We start from the raw sequence: 27,877 nt of genomic DNA, 5'->3' as shown, positions 1-27,877 counted from the left end.
ATTGAAATAGACAGTAACATCAGACAGGGCGACGTACCAACACCGCAAATAGGCGAAGTAGATACGAGAATAAGGGAAACTAACATGTCAGGAATGGAACAAATATTTAGGTTCATGCGCGAAGCGGAGGAGAAACGTAGACAGGAAATGCGCGAAGCGGAGGAGAAACGAGAACAAAAAGAGCGCGAAGCGGAGGAGAAACGGGAACAAAAAGAACGCTAAGCGGAAGAGAAACGTAAACAGGAAAATCAGGAAGTATTAGAAAATATTAGGCAAATAAATACAGCCATGAATAGAATGTTAACGGACACAGAAAGAAAATTTTCTATAGTATGTGATAGGTTAGAAGGAATAGAAGGAGATCTATCTAAAGTAGAAGAGAAAGTAGATGAAAAATTAAAAGAATGTGAAAGTAAATGTCAAAATATCGCGGTAAATATAGTCGAGGAGAAATTAGACATAACCAACAGACGAAATGAAGTTAGATTTGAGGGAGTAGAAGGAAGAATCGGTGAAATAGAAAAAGAAATGCAGTTGCGAAATACCGTCAGAAATCATAGAGAAGTAGAGGTAATACATTCACAGACTACAATACCGGAAACTATTAATCCAACTAATTCCGCAGGAATTATTCGAGGTTCGGATACGAATAATAGCATCATGCAAACAGCTATAACAGATCCGATATTAGCTTTACATCATCCAGCTAAGAAATGGTTAGACAGCATACCAACTTATTCCGGAATTTGCACTGAAAATCCTATGCGATTGTTGAGAGCATTCGAGGAATATTGCAAAACTTTCGCTCTACACGAAGCAGATAAGTTGAAATGTGTGAGTCATTGTTTAAAGAATACAGCTTTCTTTTGGTGGGAAATGTTACAAGATACGGTTATTGAGTATGAAACATTTAGAAAATTATTCACACAACAATTTTGGAATACTAGGGTTCAGAGCAATCTAAGAATCCAGTTACATGCCGAAAAATTCGACAAGAAAAATAAAAGTTTAGAAGCACATGTTAGTGAAATGTACGAACGAACCAGGTATTTAGATTGTAAAATGGAGGATGCGGAGTTCGTTGCACTAATATTATCGCAACTACCTATTAAATATCAATTACAGTTTGCGGGTAGACAATTTTCAAATATTGTAGAATTCAAGGAACAGTTATTAGTGTATGACAAACTCGAAAAGTTGGAGAGAACGACGACGAACAGAGAAACATACGAACGTAGAGAACCGAATGAAAATCGGAACAATAGTAAACCGAATGTACCTCTGTATTCCAATTGGCACCAAAGAAAATTTGAAAATACAGGAGAACAGAGACCACCGCGAGTTAACACATTGGGAGTCGATAATTATAAACGAAACTGGTATGACAGAAACCAATACAATATGAGGAATTTTTGGAAATATGGTAACCAGAATTACAATAGAAACAATTATCATGAATCAGATAGGAGATATAAATTTTCAAGACCACAAATGAAGGGAAATTGGAGAAGGAATGACGACTATTGTAAAGATACACAGAACACAGGAGGGGCGGTGACTCAAATGACACAAAATGCGAATACAGTTGAAAATACGTCACAGGAACAGACAAATACTAGATTTCCGACACAAGGAAACAAACCAAGGGACCAAGTCGCATGTAATTTAGTTAAAACACCAGAATGGAGACCAAACACCAAACCTATGTTTGAAAATGCAACACATCCGAACGGACAAGGAGGAAGTAATGTAATGAGTTTTAACAACCGTGAGTTTAATTCAAACGCGATATGGCATTCGCCAGAGGCTAACCAAAATGCGCAACAGTTAAACTAAGTAGGGTTAGAGAGGATAGACTCCGAACGTCTAACCCAAAACCAGAGAATGGAGTCGAAAATAACTATAGCGGAAAAACGTTGAATATGTCTATGAGAAGCAATACGAAACAATTACACACTATAATTTTAAATAACAATGACAGGGAATTTTTAAGCGACGAAACAAATGAAGAAACCGCGATTAATGACAAAGAAGCTTTATGTCCTGAAATAACTTTAATGATAAACGGAGTAAAAGTACCAGTATTGTTAGACAGTGGGGCTGAAATTTCTTGTATCAGTTCTGACTGCGTCGAGATGATTGAAAGTTCAGGAGTAAAATTACCTATTCTGCCTGTACCGAACTTAAAGATCTTAGGTGTGACGACTAAATGTAGTAAAATCATCAACAAACAGACATTACTAGAAGTAAATGGACTTGGAACAACTAAGTTAGTACCAGTACTAATTGTTAATGGATTGTCGAAACTCATTATTCTAGGTACTGATTTTCTAACTAAATTCAATGTTATATTAGATTTTAGAAGATGTCTAGTTACTATTAATGACGACGAATCGTCATCAACCACTACGGTAAATTGGAAATTTACTGATCATTGTTTCTGCACGTTAAAGAAGAAAAGAAGGGAAGAACAAACATGTTGTAGTAATATTAATGATTCAATAGCTTTGGAATCAGATTTTAAGCATGCTACAGTAGGTAACTCGTTAAATGACGAAAAATTAAAAGGACGTTTATTTGAAGTCTTATCATTACATAAGGAAAAATTTTCTGACAAACCCGGATTAAATAAATCATACCAACCTAAAAATGAAATTAAGGAGAAAGAAACACGGAAGGAAAATCAAAATAAGTTAAAATCTCGTTTAATAGCTGCCGCCGACGCGCGCAGAAGAAGACTGAAACCTGCAAATAAAATTAATTTATCTTACGGCGATTTAGTACTAAAGAGAACTAATTACAGCAGTCAATTTTGGGAATTAGTTACAAAGAAACTTTTCTTATTATATGAAGGTCCTTATCGTATAACTAAGGTTATAAGAGAAAATTGTTATGAATTAGCAGATATTGACACAGGGAAAATCATAGGTCATTACAATATAACCCAATTAAGAATTTATAAAGACCCTAATATGATAGAGAATTAAATTTTCAACCTTATTGAAAAACATACCATTAATTAAAGTTTGGAGGGGCAAAGTAATCGTTTATTTGAAAGTTTGTCTTAGTTACACACACACTAATGATATGAATGCATAATATTTATATAACGTGAAAGGTTAAAGAAGTTACTAAGTACGAAACCAAACAAAATTATGATACAATTGTTTAACTATGTTTAAAATAGAAAACATGTACATATTAAATGGAGAATTGTTTTGTTGTTTTATTATTTGAGTGTGAACTGTATGTAATTCTTGTAAATATGTAACGATGATATGTGTTCAAGTGTAATTTTGTCCATAGTGTATTATTGTTATTGGAAGAATACCTCCAGTGTATAGTGTCACCATACACAATGTAGACATTCTTCGGAGGGGCATTCTATAAAGGTTGAACTTGTTAATTTCACATAACAAGATGGATGAACAAAATTAATGTAGCATATTTATAATTTCACTTCACTACACATTTTATTTCTCTATGAACCATAAAATCAGTAATTTGTATTTATATCTTTGAATGTAATACTTCCTTGCTCAAGTAATGATATTTGTTTAACGAATAAGAATGTTTTTTTCACAGTTCATATGTAATATTATATGACGAATATTTGTAAAACAATCTGGTATTGGTGGAAAAGATTTAACAAAAATTATTGCTAGATAATAAAAGTTTTGTTTGGAAGGAATAGAGAAAACGAAAGGAAATTGATATAGGAACTTCGAATAGTAAAGACATGACATTTTATGACTGAAGAAATTGAACTTATAACTGGTGAAATATTTTGAAGAATTATAAAGAAATGATATTAAACATGAATAATATTAATGATTTGAAGAGAGTTATTGAAATAAGGAAGAATTATTAATTATAAGAATATTTGAGTACTACAAGGCGATACCAGGAAGAAAGACTACGAGTATAAACTAAGAAGACGATCAACGATAGGCGTTCCCAGGACGAAGACGATCAACGATAGGCGTTCCCAGGACGAAGACGATCAACGATAGGCGTTTCCAGGACGAAGACGATAAACTATCGGCGTTCCCAGGACGAAGATGGTCATCTAGAGGCGTTTCCAGGACGAAGTTTGAAACAACGAAAGGCATTCCCAGGACGAAGACTACTCGTTAATACTAGGCGTTCCCAAGACGAAGGTACAAGACAGCGAATGGGCGTGCCAAGGATGAAGACGCAGAAGATTCATTGCTGAGGTCCTGGCTGAAAGAAGGCAAATCTAGTAACGCATAGTTCGTTACCACGGAACTATAATAACAGGTCGGTTATATAATGATGAATGAAGGTCACCACATTTACTAGCTTGCAAAACTGACACTTGGGAATAATTAATATCACTTGAAATCCCTTACTAAATCTTTTACACTACCAGATTGCTAAAGTTAGGAACAACTTGAGTTAAAATTCACAAAATCGTTGTATACAAGCTAATCCAAGGTTTTACGAATTTTTCCACGACATACCCAACTCTACCCCTGAATAGTCCGGACAATAATAAATATATTTTAATTAATGGTGTGTGTTACAAATTAATTAAAATAGCAGTAATTGTAATGGTTATTCATTATTGCAACTTCGTAGCAGTTGATGGCGCCCACAAATTAAATTAAATGATTCGTTCTTTTGTTCTTATCATATAAATACACTAGAACGAGTCTAAGTACTTTCGAGTCTTATAAAGTCAAATATATTTATTATAAATAATAAAGAATTTGATAGTTAAGGCCCGTTTACTGCATATGAGCATTCTCTTTAAGTAAAAACATAGTTGGCCTACAAACAAGGTAACCCAAAAATTATTTGCAAATTTGAATAGCATGTTTCTACAACTTAGTACCTATCTAGTAGACCCACTGAAAATATTTAGGTAAAAAAATTAAATAACTTTGATTGTTTCACTGTCAGTATCACTGCAATGTATTACTGTTTCCAAAGTATTCAGAAATTGCTAAGCTTCAGATGTTTTTTACAATTTAAATGTTGGTAGCTCTTCACAGTCTGCTGTTTGTGTGTTATCACCACCATTAGTGATGTCAGTCTGTCAACTTAAAGTGATCTGGCTTGGGTGACGTAAACACCATCATCTACTTGCACACACCTGCTAAACTGTTCTCTGAAATTTAGTTTACTCTGAAGTGTGTCCCAGTCCTCACTGTAACGACAGCACTATCACTAGTACCTCCCAGAGAACAACTGCCACTGGAACCATGAATGTTGGGGATGACACTACCAGAAGGACTGCAGTCCTTGTGGCAGACGATAGTTCAGGGAGTGAAGCTTCTTTGTTTATGGTTACTGCACGGACTAACTTTTTGAAACAGTTTGAATCCCAAGCCATACAGATGCTTTGAATAGCATACAAACATTCCATCTAGTTAGCTGTTTCTCGGCATCCAGGCAACACAAAAGAAATTTTGGTTAAAATCTTAAGAAGTTGGCAAGGAGTTTAAAAGATTCTAGAAAAGTCTAAAAATTGTGAGGTTCAAAATTATTTTTATTTTTATTTTGAATTAGTGTTAAGATTTTAACTGATAATATTAAATGTATAATATTTATTCAGCAGTGTGGGCACAGAAGCTTGTATTTTTTACACGTGTAAGCGTAAAACAGTTTAGTGTGTAGTTGGTCTGTGTACGACACTAGCACGCCACTGGAGAGGAAGGTATGTGATGGGAGTCAGCTGTTAGACCTTGATGCTGTGCCGTGTATTAGGGATTTAGGCACGTTTTATTTAAAATTTTGTTATCATAAATATATTTTTGGAAATTTATTCTTTTTTTCTTTTCTTATTTCTTTACGGCCAGGCTCTCAGCTTCTGTTCTCAGAGGCGAGCAGATTTTGCTTGTGGAGCAATGCTGAGCCCTGCTAACTCTGTCACGAATCTGTATAAGGTTCACTAGCAGCAAGACACGACAGTAGGATCCCATGGGCCTTGCGTCCCACAGACCATGCGTTTTTTGAAGCCATCCCCCCCCCTGCTCCCCCACCCTTTCTTCTCAGAAGTGAAGCCAGGAGCGATGACCGCACAGGGACGGTAACCTAATTCAAGGCCATCTCAGGCTTGACAACCGCAGAGACGATTCTGGACTTTAACGAAATCTAGTGACGGCTGTGGTCACTAACGCCACTTGTGGGCGTCGGCAGCGCCGACACTACCGCGCTCGCGCAGAAGTAACGACAACCTTTCTCCCCCTTATGTCTCAGGCCGCTAGGTGGCACCTCTGGTTACTCCATTACCCCCTTGCTTGACACTCTCGTCGGTCACTAGTCGATTTATTAGTACTTCTTCTCACCACCAAAAGATAGCGCTTCAGTCGCACAGTCACTCCAGTAAGATCTAATTTTTTTATGCCAGACACCTTCGGGTGGGCTCGGTAATTTTCGGCTCAGAGCCTAACCCCCCTTCCATTCTCTAGAGACCCCGCGCTTATTATATACTGACGATATCCTGCGCTGAAGGGACTTCGGTGCGCGCCTCCTGACTGACTGGTACCTTCTGTATCTGCGATCTTCGGCAAATCATCGGCATCGCATCTCGAATTATGTAGTCTTCTCAGACTAGAGGGATGAAGTCCCTATCTAAAATTAAGATTAACCAGTCAGTAGTTTAGTTATGAGTAGAGAATCTTAGTATTTTTATATTTATATATTTCTTTTATCATTAAGACTTCCGTGTCTACCGCGAATCGTGGTTCGGGTTTTCGGAGAAGAGACGCTCACTCCTGAGCGCCAGGACCAACACCCTGTTTTGACAGGGTTCCAAGTTTGGGGCAGCAAAATTCCTCTGCCAAAACCTCTGGAATCGGATCCTGAGCAGAATCCACCATCTTTAGGCCTACTACCTCGATCACCGTCTACCTACAGCCCCGGGTGATACCCGCATAATTCTATCATTTTATTCACAAACTCAAAAATAGTGTAACCCAGTTAAGACAGCGGACAGTAAAAGCAGTTCGAGGAGAGGAAATTTATATAATGTTTTGCAAGGACTATATGTACAACCTGTAAAGTTAGCGATGTTAATTTCATTCATTTTTTTAAATATTGTTATTTTTGTTAAACATTCAGGGCCGGCCCGATAGTAAATAAGTTCAAAGAATATAATATAATAAGTGTAATTGTGAGTAATTTAAGTAAGATCATTATTCATGAAAAACAGATGTTAAAACAAAAATTTAATCTATAAAAAAGAAAGAACAATGATTAATAAAATAAGGAAGTCTATAGATCTAACTGTTGTTTTTATTTAATTAATCTATAATAACGATCCCTTTATCTTCCTAGTATTCGTAGGGAGTCTCTAAATTTGCTTTGTTTACTCCTAGTGTCGCTTCTGTTGTTGACTTTTTATTGTTATTAATTGAGGGCCCCAGTATTCAGTTTCCAAATCTTTTTACCTTCTTATTTAATTATTGTTTAAGATACTTGAGGTATTACAAAATGGTAGCAGAGCATGATTACGTCTATAGGCATAATTAAGTTGAAAGGTCATACCTAAAATTAATATTTAAAAAAAATTTAATTAAAAAAAATTTTTTTGATTTTTTTTTTTTTTTGTCACTTAGAATCTTTTTGTAGTAAGTAATTTGTGAACTGTTCGCTGATACACATAGTAGCTAAATTGACCCTTGAATTTTATAATTATCATGAGTTTTGTTGCTCTTCAGTCTCTGTGTTTACATTTGAGCGCGCGCCAATAGGCAGCTTGCTGCCCGCCCACACAACTCGGGCCGCGCGCGTGGCTTATCAACAGAGACGTGTCCGCCGGACGAGATACACCTCACTCCCCACACACCCCTAGTTAAAGGCGCTGCGTGCCAAGGTCAGTCCTGCTGGCTGACATGACGTTCATTGTCGGTACCGTGTTGTGCAAGCTAACCTGACAGCTTGTTACATCCAAGTACACTGTTCATTTCCCGGCGCGCGTAATAATAATAATAATAAATTATGAAGGCACAACACGGGCGGGAAATTATTTAACTATTGAAAAAAAGTTAAGGCCAATAAAGGAAGTCAACTTTGGCAAAAAAAACCTGAATTGCAACGGAGTTTAATTTCCTATTTTTAAAGTTTTGGTTTTTGGTTTTTCTTGCCAAAGTTTACTTCCTATATTAGCCTTAACTTCTTTTCAAAGGTTAAAAAATTTCCTTTTTGTTCAGTTGTTATGAATTTTTAATTTACCTAGGGGTTTTAAACATATTCCAGAGTGTAATTTTTATGCTACATTTTATTCACATTTTGTATATCTTCTTTGTGAATGATGAAACTGTGGTTTACAAACTTGGCTGATATATGCTGTTTCCTAAACAAGAGACCACAGTATTTTAGAATATGATTTGGAATTTTCTTCTATATTATTCACATGTGGAATTATTTAAATACCAGTATCTTATAGTATATTTTAATACTTTATTACAGTAGCATCGACGGTACCAATTTCAGGAGTTCCCTTGCATGTCTTTATGATAAGAATACAAAAACTTTGTATAGTTAGATATTAAATATACACAAAAATTATATTTGTGCCACGATGTAACTTCCAATAACATAATATCCAGTACAGTAAAACTCTCTTAAGACGTTCCCGCATAATACGTTTTCCCGTTTATTAAGTTCACAAAATTATTCCCTTGATCACTTCCATATACAGTCAAACCTCATTAATACCAATCCGCTTAGTACGAAATTCCCGTTTATGCGAAGTACTTTCACAGTCCTGGAAAATAAAGTATGATTTCCTATGTTATTCAGTACTTTTAATAAGAAATACGGTTAATATGAATTACGAATTTGTTTTGATCCCTCAAGTAGCTGTTAACGTGTATAAGTAAACGGTTAATACAAATTTCACTGCCGAAGTCTAAAGTAAATCGTCTTCATAACCGTCATGTAAACAAACGTTTCTCCAAAGATACATGTATGTATCCCACAGCGCAAAATGGTCTAAAAACCAGATTGAAAAATTCAACTCTAGTGGCGATGTTAGTAACTAAACTAGAAAAGATGCCATGTTGTAAACGGAAAACGAAAAGGAAAGAACTCTATACCTTATTAATATTAGTCGTCGGAAGTGTACATACGTAGAAGTTTAAACATTCTATGGAAAAAAGTTCTGATATTTTCCATTGTTCACGCACATGTATCTTAACCTCAATTTTGAGTGTTAGTTGTTTTGCAATATGTATGACTGCGAAACGTAAACGCAACGAACTTACATTGCAAGTTAAAGTTAAAAATATTGAAGAAGTAGACAATGGAGAAAGAAGGAAAACTGAAATTGCGAGAGAATTTAACATCCTACAATCGTCGTTGTCGACAATACTAAAAAATCGTGAAAAGATTGAATCAGCTTTTGCGAGTTCGTGCAGATTATCAACAAGAAAAAGAATGTGAGGCCCAAAACATCAAGAAATGGAAGCTACCTTGTTGCAGTGGTTTTAAGATATGCGTGCAGCAAACTTGCCAATTTCTGGACCTATGATTCATAAGGCAGACTACCTAGCATTGAGGTTAGGAATTTCAGACTTAAAGTTCAGCAATGGTTGGCTACAACGGTTTAAGGATCGCAAAAATCTTGTTGGCAAAACTATGTGTAGGGAGTCGGCAGCAGTAGATACGACCAAAGTTAAATGTGGTAAACAATGCCTATAAGAAAAAGATAGTGCAAACCAGAATTGATGGTTTTTTTTAAACCAAATGTTTGAATAGAAAATGTGTCATGAATGCAAGTTTATTGAAATTTGTATTATGATTTATTCTGTAAGTGTTGCATTGTGTTTGTTTTCTTCAGTGTTTACATATTGTCATGCATGTAGTGAAGCCAGCTTATACTACCAACAGTGTGTATTTCAATCAATTTTTTTTGTATGATATCCCAATAGTTTGGTTAATACAAACCCTCGTTATTACAAAGTGCTAAAATTATGGTCCCTTCAGGTTTGTAATAATGAGGTTTGACTGTATCCCTATGTTAATTTCTCCCATTCATAATGTTTGCATTAATAGATGCTTCCCGCAAATAACATGCAGCGTTTGTAAAAAAAAAAATTTATCTTTCAACTTATTTCCGAACAATAACTAAATAATTTGAACTTGCGCAAGACCGTTGAAACCTTTGCCAGACGCCGCACGCTGTTACAAGTGTATTTTACGGCCAACCATCTGCTTTCATCGAGACGCTGTTCCATCTGCACGCCATTTCCCCTATTCAAGGCAGAACATCTGACGAATGAGAAAAGTGCACGACTGTCAAAACCTGTGCCACACGCCGCACGCTGTTACAAGTTTCATTTTCGACCAATGATCTGTTTGCATATATAGAGATTGAGAAGACTGTATCTGCACACTTTTTTTCCCATTCAAGTTATAAAACGTGACGAAAACACAGTAAACCATATTTACTACCTGCCATTACTAGTTTTTTAGCAATGCGATCTTTTTAGGTGTGATTTTAAGGTTATCAAGCATAATAAATATTTAGTACAAGTAGTGGAGGACCCATTAAATGCATGGCGTTATCGTTTGAAGAAAAACTAAAAATAATATCAGAAGGTAGTTGTGAATCCTTTAATACCAGGAGTGAGTATGGCGAAAAAACTCAGGATGCTGCCTTCTACTTTGAATGGAATCATGTCAAAGTGTAAAATAAAGAAGATTGGAATATACAAAGAAGTTGAAATTTTACTCTTGGCGTGGTTTAAAGAACACAGAGCCCTTGGAATTCAAATGAACGGCCCCATTTTAAGAGCGAAAGCTTTACAATAGCACATAACCTAGGTGTTGAATTTCATGCTTCGAATGGCTGGCTCGACAGATTTAAGAACAGAGTAGGAATTGTCTATAGGGATGTGCGAAAGTGACTTTATCCACACGAAATGAAAGTGAAAGAAAATTTATCAAGTTTCGCGAAAGTGAAACGAAAATGAATTTTTCTATGAGATAAATATATTCTTAACGAAAGTTAAGCAAAATTTTTTAATTAACAAAGAAAAAAAGTGCCCCAAAATTTGCTCTTCAGTAATAAATTCTATTACATAAATCATTTTTGTAACTTTTGATGTATATATAAATATTACTATTTAATATAGTCAACATCCGCCCTAGACCACACAACACAGCCCCATGTCAGTCGTAAATTTCAAGAATCAATCCAGATCTTTCAGCGCACAGACTATTTCCTTTACAGTCGTAATGTCGCAGTCTATGATAATATATTTATCACGTGCATGGTACTGATGAAAAAACACGTGACTACTGCGGAACGGCCGTCATCTTGCAACACTGTCACACATGGCTAGCTCAGGAAGCTGTAAACCAGGCAAGGGACATGGTCAAAACAAAACATAACAAATGGTTGCTGCCAAGTGACTTGTTGACCTTTTTGTCTAATTGGCTGTATATTATGAGGATTTTATATGCCAGTCAGAGTATGTAAATTTTAAATAAAGCAGACGACAATGTTTTTGTTTGGCTGTGCGCGAATAAAAGTAGGTACGTTCTTTGTTTATGTGTATACAGTAAATACTAAATAGTGTACTAACAGTTCTGGAATGTATGCTTTACGAATATAGTACCTACACTACTGTTTGAAAGCAAATGAATCAGGTAATTTTTCAAATATTGCATGATTTTGTTTTGATACCTAGGCCTACTGTAATCACGGTTGAATTTTGTTTACTTTATCTGCCATGTTTGTTCAAATTATGATTTTACCGTATTTTCATTAACGTGAGTTTTTTTCATCACCACGTAAATTAATCTTAATGGAAATCTTTTTTCTAATTAATGTCTTTATATGATTTGCATATGTTATTACATTATTAGTAATAACAAGCAAATCATATAAAGACATTACAGTAGAATCCCAGTGCTAAGTACTTACAGGTACCTCAAGTTTTTGTACTTAGTACTGAAACATGCATACATATCTTTACAAAGAGAAAAAAATATATATAAAAAAATAGCTACAGGAGAGCCGCAATGCCATATGTATTCGCAACTGCGACTTGCTTTTTTCCCCTTGTCTAGTTCTCTGAGTATATCCACTTTTTCCTTAAGCGTGAATTGCTTTCGTTTCTTTTTATCTCCAGGATCATTCATATTGTAGCACAAATATAATGCGGTGTCTAAATAACGTAACCTGTAAATAAACTCAACAATAACAATAAACAATCCCGGCACAGACATCAAACAGTATTTTTAGCGTAGCGTAACACTTTTGTCTAAATAATTAATACTTCTCTCAAACCTCCGTCTTTCGATGTATCGAATGGTGTTGTGTTGCTCACGTCGCATACTACATACGGTATAATCTATGGTTGTGCGCGCAACTGTTTGTTAACTTTGTTTTGAGAATTTAGAGGTTAGAAAATACGTTGCGGTGGTATTTGTGTATCTTTGTTATACTACATTAATCATTTAGCTGGAAATTTATTTACCAGTTTAAGTAAATTTTGGTGTAGTAATGCCACGCTACTAGTAGAATTTATACGTTATAGTGAAAATATGATACTTTAAACTGAAACCGTTTTGCATGGCGAAGATACGATTTTTGGCGGGCACTTAAAAAAAATTCGTTAAGTGAAATATACTTTATAATAAGGTACGTTATTGTACCGGTATTCTACTGTACATTTTTATTAAATTACGATTTCTTTTTCAACTAGAACAAACGAACTTCGGTAAGCTATTGAACTTTCGTTTGGCTCGAAATATTTCGCTAAAAACGAACTTCGACAGATGAAATTCTTACCGAAATCGAAAATGAAAGTAGCAAAATTTCGATTTCGGTATCGGTATACCGAACATTCGCACAACCCTAATTGTCTATATAACTGTAAGTGGGGAATATGAGAGTGTGTGTGATGCTACTGTCCAGAGTTGTATAAACACAAAGTTGCCTGCAATTATAAAGAACTTTGAACAAAAAAATGTATCCAATGTCGATGATGTGGTCTGTTTTTCAACATGCTTCCAGACAAAACCTTTGTTTTAAAAGGTAAAACATGCCATGGAGGCAAACAAAGTAAGGAACAAGTGACAGTGTTATTGGGTGCCAACAAGGATGGCACTGAAATTTACCATTGCTGGTAATTGGGGAAAAAAAAAAAAAAAAAGAAGAAAAAACACATTGTGTCTTAACATAAAGACATTACCGTGCAAGCATGCAAACAACAAGTCTACGTGGATGACAGGCAGCATTTTTGAAGACTATGCGAGAGCATTTGATGCAAAGATGGGGTGCAAAAATCGGAAGATTTTGTTTGTCATTTATCACTGCCCTGCTCATCCCAAGGAAATATCCAACCATAGAAATATACAGATTGAATTTTTCCCACCAAATTCAACATCCAGGTTACAACACATGGACCAGGGAATTATAAAAATTCTGAAATAGCATTTTTGTAAGCACCTTGTGTTACGATTTATAACAAGAATGAAAAATATAAAAAATAGTGGTTATAAGATCAACACCCTGGACACCATGCATTTTCTTGTTGCTTCATGGGAAATGCTTGACTCAATCATCATTAGCAATTGCTTCAGAAAAGCAGGTTTTGGTGCTGAACAAGTTAACAATATTTTCCCTGAAGAAGCATGAGGACAGTGAACCAATTGCATGTGCTTCTATATGCAGTGCAAATTTGAAAACTCTTCAAGAGCACCTAAATTTTTAATGCAATTTTGAAGATTATGTCTCAGTTTATGATGCGGTTCCATCATGTGAGCCACAAACAATCGAAGATTTATGTGCACAACACAAGGATTTTGCTGAGGATGAGACTGGCGATGGTGACAGCTATGAAGGTGATTCCACTTCCATGCCAACTTACTCCGAAGCACTTGACTACCTGGACAAGCTGAGGTTATTTGTTCATACACCATATGTTCCAGATAGTGTGAGGAAGAGTTTATGGGAACTGGACAACTTTGTGATGCATCAGAATGAAAATATGCTGGAAGAAACAACTCTGATGCAGTATTTTTCAAAACAGTGAATGTTTTTTTTGTAAAAAAAATTTATTGTCCTTATTAAAAATATTTATTTTAAATAATTCATGATATAATTGTATAGTTTATCCAGCGTGCCGACGATAATTGGTAATTTTACCATGTTTTATCGCATATTCATTGCACATTTTATACTAAAATCAATTTGAAAATAGGGGGTGCAACGATTATGTGAAAAAAGCATTTTTTGTTACGTAGTTATTCATAAAAACAAAACTTATTTAAAACGTAGAGTATACAAAAGCACACCAAACAAATTTAAATTAATAAGTCATGCAACAAAAACATATTCTTCTACTTTAAATAGAAAAACCAAAACTGTGACAAGAATGTGAGTCGGAGCACATAACTATCGTAGTACACACCACGCGAAAGCGTGGGCTATCACTATCAAATGTAGTTAATTCGGCACCAGACAGAGCGCGCGCGTTGCATGCAATTGATGAACTATCTGTATCGATATTCAACTACGAGCGCGTGCTCTATACGGGAATCAACATAACCAAACATGAAGGATGCTAACTAGCGCTGGCTACATTTTTTTTATAAGCGGTACACAGCGGCGATAAAGACGAAAAGTTAAAAGTTATAACGTTTATAAACTTCTTTAAAAGAAAATTTACTCATCAGATAACTTCATATTTCTGTTAATTAAATAAGTAAGCTGTATCATCCGAATGAATATTAGATTTCAACTTTAAAATACATTGTTTTATTCGGGAAAACTACCTAAAAAAAAAAGCGCTGGGAATCTAAAAACATCATGCAACGTTTATGCGAGAAATTTTTTTTCTCCAAATTTTGATGTCCTAAAATAACAGTGTGACGATTATGCGATAAAACACTGTAATTTTGAGTTAAGCAGTATGTCAATTTATATTAAATGTTGTTTTTATGAAGCAAATGTATTTCCCTTTTAAGAAATTTTCAGCATCCAGTCTCTTGAAAAACCTCTTAACAGGGTTTACTGTATTTTGTAATACAGTAGAATCCCGCCGATGCGACCCCCTCTGATGTGTCCATTCCGTTTATACAACAGTTTTTTGAGAAACCGTGAAAAATTTAAGGAGAGAAAGTCGAAAATTTGAGTAAAATTGGCTGAAAAACAAGTCTGTTACACTTTGTTGGGCGCTATGTGTTCACGTATATCTTGGCGAGAGCTGTACTGTAAGCAGGCAGGCATACAAAAGACTGTTAAAAATAGATACCACCCCTCTATGCTGTCCACGCGGCAGTGTCTAGCCGAGCTCGGCGCGTCCACTATCGCATGAAAAGCCGTCTCAGCTGTCATGTTATCTTACCCGCCCGCACGTAAAGCCGCTGTGGTAGCTTCTGCGAGAGCTTAAGAAACTCGTCTGGCCAGGCTGGCGGTAGCGGCGGCTTGACGTCATATATGACGTGATGCTTACCTCTCCCATCCCCCGCTAATTCTTCAAGGCTCATCCCTCCCAGAGCCACAAACCATGTAAATCCCCCCTCACTTTACCAACTAACATTTCAACACATTCCCTCCCTTATTTCAACCTTCTGCGTGAGAAACTGTCAACATCCTCCTCCCCTCCCACACAGCGTGCGGCAAAAGCCAGGTTGTATAGTCCATTCTCTGTAAAATAAATATTTTTATGGGCTTATACGACTGTCCTTCGCCGTTAATAAATACTTTATAAGTTTAAGTTATGATACAATTTGTTTATTAGTCACACAGCAGTTTCTGCTGAAAAATCACTAATACCTCGAACTATATTGAATAAAAAAAATTAGCAGGGCCGTAAATATATTTATTTTACTGCATAGTTACTTTTCCAACTGCATTCCAAAGTGTTTTTATTCTTCTTTTTTTTTACGCTGCGAAGGGTCGTGGAAAAGATAATTGCTTGAGCTGTCAAAATAAACATCGCTGACGGCAAGGGCGGGAGCGCATCCTGTCGGTCTGTGTCTGTGATTATCTACTCCAAAAACACGTCACAGCATTTCAGGATAGCATTGTTCTTATATCTTTTGTTTACAGCCGAATGTTTTCTACCTGATCCACACAAGTTCCTTCGCCACATTTTGAACGAAAATAACAACCAGCTGGCTAGCATAGCCAAACTCGCGTGACGCGAATTCATATAGCGCGAGTATTTTATGTATTTGGATATATTGGGGGGGGGGGGGGGGGGGGGGGGGGGGGGGGGTAAAAATTGCCCGACCGAAATCTCTATTGCGACCATTCCGTTTATAAGTCCGTTTTTCCGGAAACCGTGAGGGGTCGCATCAGTGGGATTCTACTGTATACTAAAAATTTAACACTGATCATCCTATTCATGTTGCTGGGAAATTAAACAGGTTTGTAATAACAAGTATTTTAGATTAACCGATATCTTATTCACGAGGTTTTACTGGACTTGCTTTAGTCTCACTTTTCACAAAAAGTTTAACATTTGAAAAATGATAATGTACAGACAACTGTTCCAAACCAGATACCTCTTCTAAGGGAAATAGGCCTCTAGTAACAAAGCAGTTCCCTTGTATTACTACCATTTGGGTCATATTGCTAATAGTTTGTTAAATATTTCCTACATTTTTTTTATTCAATATGAGATATTCAGGATGTGCTGATTAAACACCTTACTAAAGCATTCAAAATTATATCTATGGATCTTTCTTAATTTAGCAAAATATTTAAGTTATCTTAGACTTTGACTTGTTCACAAACGAAAGAAACGTTATTTCAGAACCAGTTATTTTTAACTTACAATTCCAATACAATGCTAAAATGTGGAAATAGTTTTCCTGATATTCTGCCTACTTGACAGGGTGTAAACCTATCTTTGTTTGCAAACTAAATGCAGATATGGACAGTGATTATTTCTCCAAAGGTTAGTTTCAAAAGGTTGAGATAAGTCTGAATGGACAGAGTATCTGCGTGCTTACTGTTGGTCGTGCTGACACTTGATGACTTGCTGCGTCATCTCCAGTGCCTCCGACTGGCTCGAGTCGCTGTGGAACTCCCCTTCCTGGGATGAGCTGCCGCTGTTGCGGGCCTTCCTGCCCTTGCCCATGATCTGCAGCTTGGAGGACTTGAGCACCGAGATGGACGAGCGAGGCTCCAAGGACTGTGGCTCCACGCTGATGATGCTCGCCGTGCGAATCATGGGCGTCTGGTGCCTGGTCTTGGTCCTGATCACGTACTTGTACTCGTACTGGAACATGTCGTTCCGCGGGTCCCACGGCCGCAGGTCCGCATGCTTGTACACCCACTGGCCCGAGATCATGTCCTGCAGGAACCACAACACTTACAACAATCCTTTATAAATCCCTTTTCCTCAGAGCTTTATTGCTTTCTCCGGAGTTCCGTGCTGGAACTTCAGCACAAACTTTGTCCCACAATCCTTGGAAAGTAAAATTTATTTTATTTTTTTTTTTTGAAATTTTTTTGAAGTTAGTCATTTACATATACAGTAAAACCTCACACAACGAACTCTTTTATAACGAAATCCTCGGTATAACGAAGCAACTGTTAAGTCCCGCCAAATCGCTATGTAATCCTATGTATTTATACCTCTAAATAACAAAGCATTTTTTGGATGCAACGCCAAAAACACCCGCTACAGCAAAGGTAAAACGGAAAAATCTTGAAAATATTTTTGTAGGATTGTCATAAATTTTCAATTTTGCTTCGTAAATAAATTACGCTTCGGCAAGTAAACAATACTGCCGCCATCTTACAAATGATTGGCCATAGAAGTAAGAGTAACTGACGTACTAAAACACACTTTGATTACCAACATAAGCTATTGTACTTCGATTAATCAATCATCCGAAACTGCCTAGAAAATTTCATCACGTGAACAATTTACATCATTGTTCTGCGAAAATGTGTGATTGTTTATCCGTGTTGTAATGAATGCCGATAACCGATACAGATTCTGTGGAAGTGTTTCTTAATTAAAATCTGTAGGTTTAGAAAGTTGTTTTTGTTCCATGTTGTAGGAGGAAATAATTATTTAACCAGTTATGTATCTTGTTTAGAGGTTAAGTTTTTCTGGGTTAAATTTGTTGGCTTGTAAATAGGTTATGGTTGGACAAATCTCGTGCTGTAATAAATGAGACTTAACTTTCAGTAATTTATTGTTAGTGTTCGTAAAATGGATAAAAAAAAACGAAAAGCAATTTCTCTTACAACGAAACTGGAAAATCTACACGCAGATCAGGGAGGTAAAAAAGCAGAAATAGCTAAAAGATTTGGCATTCCAAATTCAACGCTGTCAACAATTCTTTCCCAACGGCATTATTACATAATATACAATATACTTATGTACTGTATTCAAATTGGATTGGTTTGCATAATCTTCATTTGCTCTGCTCGAGGACTCTGTAGCATGTATTAAAAAAGTAAGTAAGTACTTTGTGTATACTGTATCTATATACCAAGTACCTACTATTTTTTTTTTTTTTTTTAAATAATGATGACTACAGAAAAAACCCTTTTTATCACAAATCATTTGTTCGTTGGTTTTGAATTCAACACATTATAAAGAAACCTCGCTATGTATAACAAACACACATAATATCAGTCCCTTCAAGTTTGTTATACTGAGGTTTTACTGTACTGCTAAACTACCGATCTTGTGATAGTCTACACTTTATACCTCTCTTTCCTCTTCTGAGATCTCAGCTCCAAATAATTCATAACAAACAAGTTTCTGCACTAATTTTGTTGTATTTTAAATGAAATTACTCATCACACCTACAAAGACTAAACACATACCTGTTCAAAGTATTTCGGAAGCCACTCGCTTCCTTTCAGTTTTCTGACTTTAACAGCTTCCCTCTGTGCTTCTTCTAGCACTGTCTTTTCTTCTGTAGCTGCCACCTGTAAGTGTTTCCTAATCGTAACGAATACAAGTTTTGTTTCACACTAACAGTAAACTTCCACACATGACTTGAAATTACCTGGTCATCTCTGAGGATCGCAGCCGACACGTGCTGCCACAGGTTTTCCGACTCCCACTCTTCTTGGTGCTGGAGCGGCACAGTGAACCTTTTCAACCTCTGGCTACGAATTTCAGGAGTTGGCTTCCACAACAGCTGCTCTTCCTAAATACAAATGTACAATCCATATTGAACATTGCAGACAGGACATTTAAAAAATATTTCAATTAAATACAAAAATACACTTGAAACAAGTGATAGCTTAAAAGTACCATTAAAACATACACATACAGTGATGACTGTTCAAGTTACCCCAGTTCGCCTATCCTTGATGAACACATTTCCATCCCAGTATCCATCTATTGTGGCCAGCGTTTCCTTCCCCAGCTTCAGTCTACCAGAAATAGCATTTGTCTGCTCCGCTCCACCCAGGAACGGCTGCAAAACACAACGCATTCACAGCAATCCCCAAACATAACTTCAATATCTACACACACTTGAAACAATTATAAACAAACCATAACATAACTTACTTTAAAAATGTATATACAGTAGAACCCTGTTATAATGTTTTTCAAGGGAGCACAAGAAAAAAACATTATAAGCAGGAAAACGTTATAAGCAGGAAATATCAATTTAGCACTTAACAATGTTTGAGCTTTGTACCAAATGACTCACCAAGCTTTGTAAACAACTTTAATGTTAAAACCAAATATAGTATACTTGATACATGAATTTTCTAAAACAAGCCAACAATTTTTCAACTTCGCTTGTTCCCTGGTTAAATTTTGTTTGTCTTTAAAGATACACTGCCACATTTTTTGTAAAATTGTCTCACGATTCATGATGACAACATTAAGAGTGAGAACGTCTACTCCTTTGCCACCTGAAAATTTTTAATTTTGGGATTCCTACGTATGAATGAAAAAAAAAATATATTTGAAAGCAATAGAAAACACTTTTAGTTATGCCCTCGCTCAATGGTTGGCAACTTAAATACATATCGTAGGACTATAAAGGTGCATCTGAATACCCACTGGAATGGCAAGGAAGAGAAGAGTTGACTAAGGGTGCCAACTGACACGTAACTATGAACATTGTGTACCTTCAGTATATTGCATAAAATTGTATTTTAACAAACTTCATGTATTGTATGGCAGTGATTGTAAACATAAACATACATAAAGGAAACTTTTTATCGTAAGTGTTGGAATAAACATTTTTTTCTTATTAAATGTTAGAAAGCAAACATTATAAGCAGGAAATTACACTATTTATGAACGTTATATGCAGGAAATAAATACGTTGTCCTTATGGAGGAAATATTGGGACTTTAAAAATATGACATTATAAGCAGGAAAACATTATATGCAGGAACATTATAACAGGGTTCTACTGTATATTTCACAAATATCTAGGAGGAAACATGAAATAACTGTTAAAACCTTCATATAGCTACCACTGTAGGCCACTAATAGTGATCTGAACCCCAGATCTCTTACTTTGGTTTAACAGTCTGAAGCATATGCTTCTTGCGTCACTGTACAGTTGAGCGATTCCTTCCCCTCCCTTCGTCGTTTCCCCCTCTCCGCTACCTCTTTCACTGGTTGGATTTCCCCTCCGCATCCCCACTCCTTCCCCTGTAGTGTGTTATTCCGTCGCAGCTCCAGCGCCCTCTATATTGTGCTTATAAGGGCCTGCGAGCTCTTGTCTCGGGTCGTTCGGTTGCGGTCGTGGGAGCAGTGTGTACTGGTCAGTATCAGCGATGACGGTAACTTGCATACAGTAACGTTAAATTTCTTGCACGATGTGGCCGTGGCTTTTTTACATACATTTGTTTCGCCCTGGTAAAGTTAACTTTAATCAGCCACGATGTTTGTTCGAGCCGTTTGGGCTGTAGTATGGGCATTTCTGTTTGTGTCTCGCTATACTGCCAGTTTTCTTACGTGGTTTGCATTGCCACTGGTAAACATAACGTTTGATTCCTTGTAATGATAAATGAATTAACTTCTGTACTTTTTGTTTACGCCGCACCGATATTGGCCGCCTTGTTTTGTTGTGGGGCTTTAATTAGTTTAATTATTCTTGCTTGTTTTGTCTTTGCCCATTAACGCCATAAGCGCCATTTGCTGCGCGAGCCAATATCCAGATTGGGCGTGTGTAATCTCTCCCCTGGCCGCACCGAACTTCCAGGTTTAGGGCTATATTATTCGTTTTGATTCTGTCTAAATTGTTTGTTTGAATCATTTTTTATATGCCTGCGCAGCCCGCCGGGGTTTTATACTCCTCTAATACTGCTGTATTTTAATAATCTTCTATTTTACTGTAACATATTGTATACTCCCAGTATTTATTTTCATGCTGCGTTTATTGAGGTACCACATCATAACGGTTCACGTTATATTTGTAACTTTCTTGCAGACTTGTTGCGATTGTTTTATTGTGTCTTAATAGAGCACATCTTATTCACATACATTGTTATGCATGTATTAAGCATTTATACTCATGATTGTTATCAATAAAAAAAGTTAACGAATGTGGTTAGTTCTGTTCTATAACAACATTTACACCTTTCTGAATGATTACACTTTTTACTTTAATAGCTTGTAGTCTGGTCGAACCTGTGAGTCCACCGGGCTGCAACTTTTGCGCTACTCTGCTGTTTTAGAGTGCCTTCAGTGTTGTATATTTTTTTTTTTTTTTTTTTTTTTTTTTCATGATCATGGACTCCACTGGTGTGCCGTGGGTGTATCGACTCCACCGCGCCGAGCTCGTGCAGCACTTAGAGGAGAATGGTCTCTCGTCGCTGCCGACCGACACGATGCGGGAAATGCGTGCTCGTCTGGTGCAGTTCATTCGCGAGGCATGTGACGTTCCGCCTGCGAGTTCTCCGGCGCGGGCCTCGTCTGAAGTAAGTGCACCATCCGCTAATTCCTTTAACCAGAAAATATTCTATGTGGCCCTGAAACCCCTCCCAGTCCTGGGGGTAATGAGCCTAAGGCCGTATTGGATTTTTGTATCGCTGCTGAGCGTGTTTACAAGTTGAATTTAGTCCCGCCTGAGGAATTTATGAAGGCTCTTTTGAGCAAGTGTTCGGAGACTTATGTGGATACCCTCACTGAAGCCATAGTCCAGGGATTATACTTTCCTAGAAAACAAATTGTCTGTCGTGCGGTCATCGTGTCCGCCGCGTGTCTTAGACGCATGTAAGCGCGATTTAGTTTTTCGCTTCCAGCGGCCTGATAAGTCAGTTGTTCAGTATGTTAGCTCTGTTACCGTGTATGCTGATGCCATGGAACTCAACACTCCTGAGGCGGAATTCGTCCAATTAATTTTAGGGAATTTATCTCCTCGTGTGTTGCGACACTGTGGCATGCTGTCTCCGCCTACGTCATTGAGTGAGCTGCGTGTCTGGGGGGGGGGGGGGGGGGAATTAAAAGCCGTTTATCGGCTGTCGCTAATATGAGGCTGAGTTCCTACTGCCTCTTAGAACTTAGAGCGTTCTAGGCTGCGCAGTTATGCCCCGCGCACATCAGGTCAGGTGTTTGTGTCTGACAGCCACGCGAGGGCTGTCTAAGAGCGGGACTGGAAGTCTAGGTCATCACGGCCCTATGATAATGGTGAGCCTAGGCCCTTTTCTAATTCGGGTGACGTATTTTCTTACGAAAATCCCACTCGTCACCCTGAGCGCCTGTCTCGCCTGCCCGAGGCAGCCTGCCGCGCTGCGAGTGTAACCGATTCCCCTGCTGCGCCCCGCGTGGCCTTGACCAAGGTTGTGCGTCAAGTACAGCCTGACCCGGAATATCGGCGCGGGCGTTGCTCAAATTGTTGCGCCTTTGGCCATGGGTCGGCTGAGTGCGTCAAGTCGCGCATTGATTTCAATGACAGGCTGTGTTTTCGATGCAAGGGCTTAGGGCACTATAAGGCTAACTGCCCGGGAAACGGGAAGTGACAGGGCGCAAAAGAGGTCGCTTTCGTCGGTTTGTTAAAAAATCCTCTGTCCCAGTGTATTTGCATTACGCTCCTGTCTCTATTCAGGACATTTTTGACCCTGCTTTAGTGGATCCTGGGGCCACTCGCTCTGTAATTAGTGACAGCTGCCTTCAGAATTTGATTCACAAATTTCCTGACATCACGTGTCGTGTCAGGTGTCCTGACATCTGCGTCGCTAATGGCGAGCTGTTGCATGCTGATAAATACATTATTTTGCACTTTTAAATCAAGCATTTTTCCTGGGACTGGAAGTTCGTGGTGTTGCCAGGCATTTCGCCTAATTTCATATTAGGTCTTGATTTTTTGAGCAAATCTCTTTGTGTTTTGAACATGGCTCGTCACGAGCTCCATTTTGATTTTGCTCCTTCTGTTATTGTTCCGCTGAGCTTTGAGTCTGGGGATCCTATAGTTTTGAATTGTAGTGACGACGATGAGTCCGTGCGTAAGGCGGCTATTGCGAGGCTCATTGACTCGTTTTCTGATGTTATCATTACCAAATTGGGGAAGTGTGACATCATGCCTTATAAATTCTATTTGAAGGACGAAATACCAGTCCGCAGTAAATACCACAAGGTTTCTCCGCCTAAGTTGTAGCATTGCAGTATACATGCCTTTTCTACTAACAATATTGTTACTAAGAATGGGTTAGGTTGCCAGTATATTTTATTCTAAATTTATAAATTATAATTATTTAATAATCATGTTTCTTCTGTTATCCTTTCAACTTTGTTTTGCTACTTATATTTACCTAATATTAGGTATAATGAGTTTATTCTATTATTTATTTAAATTTGAATATTGTATTATAATCTTATATAACGTTTTTATTAGAATGCAAATGTTGCATAATGATTCTAGAACAAGGGACTGTGTCTGGGGTGATGTTGTAGCATTGCAGTATACCACCCTTTTCTACTAATAAAAGTGTTACTAAGAATGGGTTAGGTTGCCAGTATATTTTATTCTAAATTTATAATTATGTATTTAATAATCATGTTTCTTCTGTCATCCTTTCAATTTTGTTAGGCTACTTATATTTACCAAATATTATGTGTAATGAGTTTTTTTCTATTATTTATTTAAAATTTTAATATTGTATTTTAATTAGATATTATTACATTTTTATTAGAATGCAGATGTTGCATGATGATTCTAGAACCAGGGACTGTGTCTGGGTGATATGTAGAAAGAGAGAGGCATAAGAGCATTGTAAGTGCGAGAGAGAACGAAACAGTGATTCCCCAGTAAGAGAGAGACAAAAGCTGGGATTCCCCACTGGTCGTGGGAACTGAGTGATAACTGCTGTCTCACGATGTGGGAGAGAGAGAGAGAATGTAAAGTTCCTGGCTCTGAGTGTAGAAAACTGTTTTCAAGGTGTGTCGTGTATTCGTATTGGCTTTGATGTCTAGTGTGAATGAAGCGTGTGTGTGATTGGTCGGTGAGGTCATGTGACTGCCCTCCCTGCGTGAAGGACACAGTGCCATGATTTCACCAGTCGTCTGTCGATCGCTGCACAACGAGGGCGCGTTCAGTGGCTTCTCACATTATACAGTAGAACCCTGTTATAATGTTCCTGCATATAATGTTTTCCTGCTTATAATGTCATATTTTTAAAGTCCCAATATTTCCCCCATAAGGACAATGTATTTATTTCCTGCATATAACGTTCATAAATAGTGTAATTTCCTGCTTATAATGTTTGCTTTCTAACATTCAATAAATGGGGAAAAAATGTTTTAAAACCAAATTATTCCAACACTTACGATAAAAAGTTTCCTTTATGTATGTTTATGTTTACAATCACTGCCATACAATACATGAAGTTTGTTAAAATACAAGTTTATGCAATATACTGAAGGTACACAATGTTCATAGTTACGTGTCAGTTGGCACCCTTAGTCAACTCTTCTCTTCCTTGCCATTCTAGTGGGTATTCAGATGCACGTACATAGTCCTGCGATATTTAAGTTGCCAAACATTGAGCGAGGGCATAACTAAAAGTGTTTTCTATTGCTTACAAATAATTCTTAATTCATTCATACGTAGGAATCCCATAATTAAACATTTTCAGGTGGCGAAGGAGTAGACGTTCTCACTCTTAATGTTGTCATCATGAATCATGAGACAATTTTACAAAAAATGTGGCAGTGTATCTTTAAAGACAAACAAAATTTAACCAGGGAACAAGACGAAGTTGAAAAATTGTTGGCTTGTTTCAGAAAATTAATGTATCAAGTATAGGCCTACTATCTTTGGTTTTAATATTAAAGTTGTTTACATAGCTTGGTGAGTCCATTGGTACAAAGCTCGAACATTGTTAAGTGCTAAATTGAAATTTCCTGCTTATAACGTTTTCCTGCTTATAATGTTTTTTTTCTTGTGCTCCCTTGAAAAACATTATAACAGGGTTCTACTGTATGTAGTATTTGAGAAGGAACATTTTACTGTAAGTACACGAAATCAGTGCGGCCTCAAACAGGGCCGCACCCAGCAAAAATTAATTTCGCCATGAGCCAAACGCCGACGTCGGTAGCAGCAATTTCTAATTAAAAATGTTCAAAAAGATCCAAAAACAACAAATGATTATATTACTATCTTCGGCATGGCTTGAACTGCCGACGTTAAATTTATCCTTCTCAAATACTACATATTTTATGAGAAGCCACCGAACGCGCCCTCCTGGTGCAGCGATCGACAGACGACTGGTGAGATCATGGCACTGTGTTCTTCACGCAGGGAGGGCAGTCACATGACCTCGCCAACCAATCACACACATGCTTCATTCACGCTACAAATCACAAGCCAATAGGAATACACGACATACATTAAAAACAGTTTTCTATACACAAAGACAGGGACTTTACATTCTCGTTCTCTCTCCCACACCATGAGACAGCAGTTATCACTCAGTTCCCACGCAGTGACGAGATATCGTTACAGTCTCTCTCTTACTGGGGAATCACTGTTTTGTTCTCACTCGCACTTACAGGCCTCTTATGCCTCTCTCTTTCTACACATCACCCAGACACAGTCCCTTGTTCTAGAATGATTATGCAAAATCTGCATTCTAATAAAAACGTAATATATAATTATAATACAATATTCATATTTAAATAAATAATAGAAAAAACTCATTACACATAACATTAGGTAAATATAAGTAGAAAACAAAGTTGAAAGGATGACGGAAGACATATGATTATTTAATAATTATAAATTTAAAATAAAATATACTGGCAACCTAACCCATTCTTAGTAACACTTTTATTAGTAGAAAAGGCTTGTATACTGCAATGCTACAAAGTTACAGGCGATGCGAAGCATAATCGACAAGCTCTTAGCAACTGAGGTAATTTCGCCTTCTTCATACAATTTCAGCTGTCCAAATTTTCTTGTTCGTAAGAAGGACGGTGTCAGCTTTTATTCCTTTGAACCGTAAGCTCCTTTTGGACGATTTATATGCCCTGCCGACAATAGAAAGCGCCATACAGCACTTTGGAAAGGCTAAATATTTTTCTGTTATTGATTTAAACCAGAGCTTTCATCAGTACTTATTAGATCCTAGCCGTCGTAAATTTACCGCTTTTTCTACCCCCTTTGGACACTATCAATTTAATAGAATTCCCATGGGCGTCAGTTTTGGCAGTCAGGCGCTGAGTCGTGTCCTTGACCACGTTTTGAAGGATCTCAAATTCGACTACGTCTTTAATTATTTCGACGACATTATTGTGTATAGTAATTATTCTTTTGAGGAACATTTAAGTCATATGTCTGAAGTTTACACTCGTTTGAGATCCGTTAATCTGATCGTCAATCCTGAAAAAATTAGTTTAGGCAAAACTTTTGTTAAATTCTTGGGCTTTGTTATCTCGCAGGGTAGCCTACTTATGGATCCGGAGAAGATTGCTCCCATTGTGAAATTCCCAAGACTTGTGAATTTGAAGGGTATCCAACGATTTCTCGGTATGTTAGGGTACTTCGCTAGGTTCATTTTTGACTTCGCCTCGTTGAGTGCACCCTTGAATTTTCTTCGTAAAAAAAATGTGCCTTTCATTTGGGGGGCAGAACAGAAAAAAGCCTTTCAGGCTTTTAAGTCCCGCATCGCCTCTCCGCCTGATCTCATCCTGCCTGACTTCGATAGGTGTTTCGCACTGCAGGTCGACGCGTCATCTATTGCATTAGGCACTGTCTTAGGCCACCTGGAGGAGAGCAAACTTAGACCTATTGCCTTCGCGAGCCGGTCCCTGTCGGAGTCAGAGCGGTGGTTAGGAATCTATGAGAAGGAGGCCCTTGCATGTTTATTTGGGCTAGAGAAGTTTGAGAGCTACTTGGACTGTCATGAATTCGACCTCTTCACTGACAACCAGGCCCTTAGTTGGCTTTATAATCACCCGCATCAGATGGGGAAATTAGGGCGCTGGGTGCTTAGATTATCCCGATTTTGTTTTGTCATTCATCATGATAAGGGCACCGATAATGTTGTCGCCGACGCGCTTTTGCGCATGTTCTGTTCTGATGAATTTGAAGTCCCACAACAGCCAACTTTTGTTCCTGTGAATTGTCTATTCTCTTGTAAAATTTTTCCTTAGTCCTATGTCAACATTAGGGAGAGTCAGAGTCAGGACCCCTTTTGTGTGCAGATTCGTAAGGACTTGGCCGCAAAAGAGCCTGTCCCGTATATACTTGAGCAGGGAATGTTATTTTTTACTGGCTCTTCAGGTAGGGCGCGCAAGGCCTTGGTGCCTGCCGCCTTAAGAGCCATGGTACTCATGTATTTTCACTCATCTCTGATTGGAGGACACTTGGGGATAGACAAGACATTTCGGAGGATTTCTGTCCACCTCTTCTGGCCCGAGTTACACAAGGACGTTCAGAAGTTTGTACACAGTTGCCATGACCGTCAGATCGCGAAGCCTCCTCGTAATTCTAAAGTTGG

The 27,877-nt window shown here is 37.5% G+C and overlaps 1 protein-coding gene across 3 annotated transcripts in view; it reads right to left on the bottom strand.

Annotated features, from left to right (window-relative positions):
• The window catches only part of LOC134543137 (oxysterol-binding protein-related protein 8), a 167,402-nt gene that overhangs the window by 40,004 nt on the left and 99,521 nt on the right, over window positions 1-27,877 (bottom strand). For all 3 annotated transcript variants that reach the window (XM_063387988.1, XM_063387996.1, XM_063388004.1), the window contains exons 13-16: window positions 19,261-19,386; window positions 18,970-19,113; window positions 18,785-18,889; window positions 16,948-17,291 (exon numbers count right to left, since the gene is read on the bottom strand). In XM_063387988.1, the coding sequence (XP_063244058.1) occupies window positions 16,948-17,291; window positions 18,785-18,889; window positions 18,970-19,113; window positions 19,261-19,386 (719 nt within the window). The remainder of the gene's footprint in view (window positions 1-16,947; window positions 17,292-18,784; window positions 18,890-18,969; window positions 19,114-19,260; window positions 19,387-27,877) is intronic.

The sequence above is a fragment of the Bacillus rossius genome, chromosome 1 (genome assembly GCF_032445375.1).
Source record: "Bacillus rossius redtenbacheri isolate Brsri chromosome 1, Brsri_v3, whole genome shotgun sequence".
Classification (NCBI taxonomy): domain Eukaryota; kingdom Metazoa; phylum Arthropoda; class Insecta; order Phasmatodea; family Bacillidae; genus Bacillus; species Bacillus rossius.
Note: the sequence above shows the minus strand (reverse complement) of the source record. Positions and strands in the feature narration are given on the sequence as shown.